This window comes from Lactuca sativa, chromosome 8 (genome assembly GCF_002870075.4).
Source record: "Lactuca sativa cultivar Salinas chromosome 8, Lsat_Salinas_v11, whole genome shotgun sequence".
NCBI classification, from domain to species: Eukaryota; Viridiplantae; Streptophyta; class Magnoliopsida; order Asterales; family Asteraceae; genus Lactuca; species Lactuca sativa.
This window is the reverse complement of record NC_056630.2, coordinates 70,807,665-70,815,791: the sequence shown is the minus strand read 5'-3', so window position 1 is coordinate 70,815,791 and position 8,127 is coordinate 70,807,665. Positions and strand designations below refer to the sequence as shown.

At 34.1% G+C, this 8,127-nt stretch overlaps 1 protein-coding gene across 1 annotated transcript; it reads left to right on the top strand.

Annotated features, from left to right (window-relative positions):
• The first annotated feature begins 3,315 nt into the window (after positions 1–3,315).
• LOC111902649 (probable mitochondrial-processing peptidase subunit beta, mitochondrial) lies at positions 3,316–6,060 on the top strand. The gene is made up of 9 exons (XM_023898463.3): positions 3,316–4,105; positions 4,243–4,407; positions 4,508–4,645; positions 4,755–4,906; positions 5,011–5,119; positions 5,210–5,308; positions 5,400–5,465; positions 5,560–5,667; positions 5,750–6,060. Exons 1-9 carry the CDS (start codon positions 3,440–3,442, stop codon positions 5,834–5,836), a joined length of 1,590 nt encoding a protein of 529 aa, XP_023754231.1. The 5' UTR covers positions 3,316–3,439; the 3' UTR covers positions 5,837–6,060.
• Positions 6,061–8,127: the final 2,067 nt, after the last annotated feature.

Here is an 8,127-nt window from a genome sequence, read left to right as displayed (position 1 = left end):
TATGATGGGTTGAAACAAACCCAAGAGTTGGGCCCATTATTGTATGTTTGGGCTGAAACAGACCCCATGCTTGGGCCCATTATTGTATGTTTAGGTTGGAATACAACTCAGGGTTACGCCCAACTATATGTTTGGTATGTGGTACTTTGGGAAACTCACTAACCATTGTTCTTACAATTTGTGTTTTTGGTTTCAGGTACTTCCAGTATGAAAAGGAAGGGTCCTACATGATGACACAACATCCCCCTCATGATTCCGCACTTATGACTATTTTTACTCCGATGAATTGACATTTTGTATCATGGTTGTTTTGAGACATCTGATGTATAGGATTAATGATTTTTAAAAAGAAAATTTTTTATCATTATTTTTTGGTTGTTACAAGAGTAGATTCTCGAAGTTTGGCCCAAACGAAAAGAGGTTTAGGGGTTACATTAAAGTCAAGTGGTGTGAGAAGTGTAAGAATAAGCACCTGGGAAGATGCGATGGGGAAGTAACCTGCTACAAATGTGGAATGACTAGTCATTATTCCAAATATTATATGTTTAATGACAAGAAATGTTACAAATATGGAGGTGGTGGACATATTTCGAAGGATTGCCCAAATAAAAAGGAAGCCACAAAGTTGAATGTGCCGCCAAAGCCAAAGGCGAAAGCATTCCAGATAACCCTGGAAGCAACAAGGGATGAAACTGATGTTGCTTTAGGTACATTCATAGTAAATGGTTTTCCTGCCAATATTTTGTTTGATTTTGGAGCTAACTACTCCTATATTTTTCATAAATTTGGTAAAAGACTAACATTACTTGTAGATAGAATAGACAACGCCTTAATAGTCGAGGTTGCTAGTGGCAAGTTTGTACATGTTGGCGATTGCATGAAGAACATCGTTATTGACTTGAATAGGAATAAGTTCCATGAGGAATTATTGCCCATTAAGTTAAACGGTTTCTACATAGTATTAATAATATATTGGCTTAGTACGAATGATGCTGAGATGCTATGTAGAAAGAAAATTGTGAGAGTAAACTCACCTAGAAGAGAACCATTTATGGTGTATGGGGAAAAACGTCGAGTGAATTCTCGGACCATCTCCATGATGAAAATCAGGAAATGTTTGGCCAAAGGATGTACATCATATCTGACATTTGGAATCAATGCAAAGGAGAAAAAGGAGATGCAGAGAATACCGGTGGTGTGTGACTTTCTGTTTCCCGAAGATCTTCCTGGACTACTCCCTAAAAGACAAGTAGAGTTTCGAGTAGACTTGTTTCCAGGAACGTCACGTAAATAATAACAAGGTCCTTTTGGGTTGACTTCATGACACAATTAGCATTAAGGAAATGAAGAAAAACAGGTTTTTAATATATTATGAATTAATAAATTAATTAGAAATTATTTTGGTAATTAATTAAATTGTATAAATTAATTAAAAGGCTTGGATATTAAATAATTCATAGAGATTGCTTGTAATATTATACTAGCCTCTTGGAAGAGGATGTTGATGATCTATAGGAGCCTTATCATAGTATATGACAAGTTTTGATACATATAAGGATGATCCTTATGAATCTGATCAACTTAGGGATTCAAGTCGATGTATATAAACCTAGGGATCCCTTTTAAGCCTCACAATTATTTCTCCCTATTTCTTACTTCTCCATAAGTTCGAAAATTATAACCCCTCTATAGGGTTATATAATTTTTCGACTTATCCCTTATTAGGGTTTTCCTTGTTTTGCTTATTGGAGTCTTGGTCTGACAACATTAGAGGGATTCTCCTTTAGGACCTTCATCGTTTGCAAGAGTTGTCAACCATATGGTCTCAATCAAAAGATCACGATGTAAGTGTTTTTATCCTTCTCTTTAGTTAAATTCAAAAGTAGGTTCCTATAACTTGTAAAACCTTATATCATAGGATGCATGTACGGATATGTATTGATCTGTTTATTCCATTGCATTAATATAATATGTATTGATGTATAAAAACCCAACATATGTATAAGCTAACATCGACCCATTAAGCAAGAGATTTGCGGATTCGTATACACTTGAGGCAACCAAGTGTAAATGACACAAAAAAGAAGAACAATTAAAGATGAATAAATATTGGCAATGGACTTGGAAAAGAACAATTAGGAGAGAGAGAGAGAGAGAGAGAGAGAGAGAGAGAGAGAGAGAGAGAGAGAGAGAGAGATTGTTTGCTTTAATGCTTACGCATGATTAATCAATTGAGCCTCAACGATTTGCTCGATAAATAGATTTGAGTAGGTGATGTTATAGAGACTTTCATAGTAATAAAGAAGAGTTACCATTACTAATACCACCGTCATTTATGCGACTCATCAGAAGAAAAAATAGAACATCTCTATCATAACTGATGAATGAAGATAGTCTAAATTATATACATATGATATTTAAATTATTTCTTGTACACATTTAATCATTTGTGTTTTTCTTTTATTACATATATGACCTTTAAATCTAATGGTCATACGGGAAAAAAAAATTAATGATCATATGTAAAAAAAAAAGATTAATAGTTATATATAAAGAAAATGACTTAATAGAATAATTATGTTTCAAAATGGTTAAGTTTTGTCCTTTAAAAAAATAAAAATTTCATTCGACAAGCTTTTTGTAAAAAAAAGTTAACGAACCACATAAGTACATATTATTCAAATGTCACTGTAATTGATATTTATAAATATTTATCGATAATAATTAATTAATAACTAATAATAAAGTAATAAAAAAACATGAATCTTCTTACCCTAATAAATGAAAATGTTATTGCCACTTGTCATTCTCTCATTTAATTGACTACATGTCATTTTGTCATAATTTTGAAATATATTTATTTTCTACTTGTCAATTACTTCATTATTCATTTCCACTATATCATTAATTTAGTTTCTATAAATTAAACCTACTATAATAACTATTAATTTAAAATTTAAAATTTAAAATTTAAATTTCAATCAATTTCAAATAAATTTACATTTTAAACCTTTGTATTTAACATTTTATTTTAATAACTCGTTTAGTACATAGGCCTAACAATTAAACGCATAATTTTAATTAATTTATTTTTTGCATGTTTTGTTCATAATTTTCACTTATTTCATATTTCAAATTCAAATAAACTTCTCATTTAATCGTTCCTATTTAACATTATGTTTTAATTAACTCGTATAATATACAGGTTTCACTTTAAAAAAAAAATTGGTTTATATTTTTGCCGTTGTTTTTGCAGAAGGCAAAAAAATAAATAAATTCTCAAAGAGCATAAAATGGAGAAATAGGGTCGTTTTTAGCTCCTCTTTATTCACTTATTACATAACCTTCGTCTCCATCGCACGCCCACCCTTCCCCTTTACCCTAATAACCTCCCAATCTCACTTCAGATTGGAATCGCATCAACGCACATCCACCAGCCATGGCGATGCGCCACCTCCTCAAGCTATCTCGCCGCTCTCACCGAGCTTTAGCAGCCACCACCACCATCTCCAGATCCGCTTCGACCGCCACCGCCGTCTCCAGCGTCTCCGACACGCCCACACCAGCTCCACCACATCCTCATCAAATGATCTACGATCGTGTTGCCGAAGAAGTCAAATCGAAGCTCAAGCGACTCGAAAACCCCGACCCTAGGTTCCTCAAACACAACTCGCCTTACCCTACCCTAACCGATCACACATCTATCCTCACCTACCCCGAGACTCGAGTCACCACTCTTCCTAACGGTCTCCGTGTTGCCACCGAGTCTAATCTCGCCTCCCAGACGGCTACCGTTGGCGTATGGATCGATGCAGGGTCACGGTTTGAGACGGAAGAGAACAATGGTGTTGCTCATTTCCTGGAGCATATGATATTTAAAGGGACATCGAAAAGATCGGTTAGGGATTTGGAGGAGGAAATTGAGAATATGGGAGGCCATTTGAATGCGTATACCTCGAGGGAACAAACAACTTATTACGCCAAAGTCATGGGCGGAGACGTGCCTAAGGCGCTTGATATTCTATCAGATATATTGCAGAACTCGACTTTTGATGAAAGATTGATCAATCGTGAGCGTGGTGTTATTCTACGTGAGATGGAAGAGGTTTGTGTGTTTGCACTCTTTTTTGCCTTGATTCATTTTGGTTTGTAGGCTAAGGATTAGAATCAGCACTAAGTTCCAACTACAGCTTTAGGATAATCATGTAGAAGCTGTTTTACTGAATGTATATGTTATTTCAGGTGGGAGCACAGACAGAAGAAGTAATCTTTGATCATTTGCATGCTACTGCTTTCCAATACACTCCCCTCGGAAGGACCATTCTTGGACCTGCTGAAAACATCCAGAAGATAACAAAGAAAGATATCCAAGATTACATTTCAACCCACTATGCAGCTCACAGAATGGTATCCAACTCAAACTTTAATCTTTCTACAAACCATTTTTAGTATAGTTGGGTTGTGAAGTTATTAATATAGTATGCTGTAAAAATGTTATCTGTCACAGGTAATTTCAGCTTCTGGGGCTGTTAAGCATGAGGAGCTTGTAGACCAGGTGAAGAGCATGTTCACAAAACTATCAGCCAATCCCATGACCACAACACAATTGGTAGCAAAGGAGCCTGCAATTTTCACTGGATCAGAGGTTTGTGTTACTGTTTTGGGGTCTTGAAATCATGATATTTGAACGAATAATTCTTTTCCTAGATTAATGAATTAAAGTGTTTATGTTATTTAAACTCTGAACTAATCAGGTTCGTATGAGGGATGATGATATGCCTCTTGCTCAATTTGCTGTTGCCTTTAATGGAGCATCGTGGACAGATCCTGATTCTATTGCTTTGATGGTGATACAAGCTATGCTTGGATCATGGAACAAATCTGCAGGAGCTGGGAAACATATGGGGTTGGTTTCATCTTTCTTCAATCTTCAAACTTTTCTTAATTTTTTTTTTAAACTTGTAAATTTGTTTTTATTATTTTCGTATTAAAATCTTTAATTGTTTACAGCTCACAGCTTGCTCAGCTGGTGGGGATTAGTGAACTTGCAGAGAGCATGATGGCCTTTAACACAAACTATAAAGACACTGGGCTATTTGGTGTCTATGCTGTTGCTAAGGTGAATCTTTTTTATATGAAAAAAAAAGAACAATTTTTTTTTTTTATCTTTTTGAGTTAAAGATTGTGAAATATGTGTTTTTCTTTGTAGCCTGATTGCTTGGATGACTTAGCTTTTGCAATAATGCAAGAAATTAGCAAACTTTGTTACCGAGTCACAGACGATGATGTTATTCGTGCTCAAAATCAGGTAATTTGAGTAGTCTGAGTTTAATCATTATTTCATTTTATATAAAATTTTGGAGCTTTATTAAATAACGATTTTGTAACTATTTGCACAGCTTAAATCTTCATTGCTTCTTCACATTGATGGAAGCAGTCCTATTGCTGAGGACATTGGACGACAGGTGCACTAGATATTATATATATAATTTTTTTATAAAATGTATATATTATTGTTATTGTATTAGTTTTTAATGATTTGAAATATAATTTTTGCAGTTGATTACTTATGGACGTAGAATCCCATTTGCTGAGTTATTTGCAAGAATCGATGCAGTTGATGCTGCCACAATCAAACGTGTAGCTAACAGATTCATATTCGACCAGGTAATTAATCAAAATTTCAAACTTAGCCCCTGTTGTTTCACTGTTGTTCGAATTTGACCCTCCAATTAATTAATAATTACAGGACATAGCGATTGCAGCATCAGGGCCAGTGAAGCTACTGCCAGATTACAATTGGTTCCGTCGTCGTACTTACATGCTCCGTTATTAGACACACACTTTTGATTTATTTGTGGTTGTGGTTGTGGTTGTGGTCATTTATTTTTACAATGAGGCATCATATCATATGCTTTGCTAAAGTCCCCAATTGTATGGAGGGTAAGACACAAATTTTATGATTTCTTTCCAAGCTAGAATAAAGCCAAGGCTTTTTTTGTATTGCCTCTGTACAAGTTGAATTTTTCACTTTATACAACCAAAATGTATACTGTGCTACTTCTGAGTACTGATTTTCATTTTATGATTTTTCTTTTTTGTGTCAATAGTGCTTTTTATATCTTTTACATTTCCCTTGGTTTTGGAGTGGAGGTTGAGGGGGATGTACCATCTTTGAATAAGTTTTTATGTTTGGGATAAAATTTACAAGTTAGGAAGCTTAAAATGTTCCAAGCTAGGGTACAAGTTGAAAAAATAGAGTTGAGGGGTTATTCTTGACAAGTTGTGAACGTTTTAGAGATTAGCCATAGGTTGAACCACTTCACTTCATTTAAATGACTTTTGAGAGAGTGACTCAAGGAAGGACCTCTTTTTCAAGGGAAATTGAATTGGAGAAGAACTATAGAAGCGTTTCTAGTTCTAGCGTCGAATTCACATGTTAAAGCTTTTGAGGTCTACTAACAACGTGCAATCTTTATTACAAAATTACCTCAGTCTCATATAGTAGTTTATTTATTTATTTTTTATTATTATTATTATTATTATTATTATTATTATTATTATTATTATTAATACAGTTCTACAATCAAATGTACTTCAAACCTAATAACTTAATGTAATTCTTAGGGCTGTTTGGCAGGAACTGAATTTTTAAGTGGTCTGAATTGCTAAGAGGGTCTAAGATCTGAATTTTAAAATGTTGTTTGGTTGGAGCCTCTGAATTATTGTGCTGAATATTAAAAATGACCATTTTACCCTTTTATATCATTTCTTTTAATTACAATATTATACTTCTTATTAAAACATCATACTTTCAAAACTATGACCAATTATTTTAATTAGGTAGAATAGGAAGTACAATGCCATGGCAGCTAAATGGAGAACAAATATACTGATTAAAAACCATGAATCGTACATATATAAACAATTTCAAAATCAAAACACTTTACATTTTAAATTCCTCGCTATATATATAAACAATTCCACATAAATTGTAATCATCTCTAACCTAATTGTAATCAAGATCACAATGTCTACAACTTTGAAAAACTTTGAAAAACATACATATTAAACACCATGAATCTTGATTCTTTCTTCACTTTTTTAGTCTCTTTTATAAAGAGAAACCTGATAATAAATAATTAGAAACACAAAATCAATAAGCTTTAAACTATTAATAGCATTGAATTATGGCAGCCCCAACACAACAAAAATTGCAATCAACAATGAGAAGAACAATAGCTAATTGCAAACTGAACACAACTCATAAAACAATAAAAGTTCATAAAACTACAATTCATATTTGAAACATAAGCACCACATTTGATTTAGTGTTTCTTTCTTAATTGCAATCAAATTCACGATCTAACAGAATAAAAAAAGTGGAAGCTACACATACATCAAATTGAATAATCACATAAAGCATGAGATCGTGAACTACGTCAACAAATCATCAAGATAGCAGCAAAAAACATCAGAAAAATCACAATTTTCTGAAGAACAAAACAACAAAAACCAATATTTGAAACAGTACAAAGCATCATTACCAATTTCAGCAAAAACCAAGAGAAAAAAACGAAGAAATAGTGATTTTATGAAGAACGAAAAACATACATGTTTATGCGATTAGGGCAAAAACGAAGAAAACGATTGCGCCGGAGTGAACATAGGAGGGTGGCATACAGAAAAAGCAAACAACAATCAAAGCAATTAGAGGAAGGTCTCCATTGTTGCCAGCCTCGAATATGGACAATTGTGCAAGGTGAAGGTTAGAGGACGGCGACACTGAAGGAAGGATAGAGAACAGAGGCGGTGGCGAAGGGAGGTGTCGGAGGTGGTGTTGACGCTGGAAGGAGGTCGGAGCTTCAGAGGATTTGTTTGTCTTGTGTGCGATGGAGGGGGAGCATGTTTATGCGATTAGGGCAAAATGGGAAGCAGCCCTTTTTTTCTTCTTTCAGATGCGATAACAAGTCTGACCGAATAAGATATAAATTTCAGATTCAGATGTAAAATTAATAGCTAAACAAACACTCTTAATGGAAAAGATTCAGATATGCCTCTTATTAAGAGGCAAACAAACAGCCCCTTAGTAGTTCATCTAACAAATGGCAATCATAATGCAGGCAA

Excerpts from the sequence above, each read along its gene's own strand:
- LOC111902649 (XM_023898463.3), top strand. The coding sequence starts at position 3,440 with ATGGCGATGCGCCACCTCCTCAAGCTATCTCGCCGCTCTCACCGAGCT. Across the intron at positions 4,106-4,242 it reads TTCTACGTGAGATGGAAGAG|GTGGGAGCACAGACAGAAGA; the intron begins GTTTGTGTGTTT and ends ATGTTATTTCAG. Across the intron at positions 5,309-5,399 it reads TTATTCGTGCTCAAAATCAG|CTTAAATCTTCATTGCTTCT; the intron begins GTAATTTGAGTA and ends CTATTTGCACAG.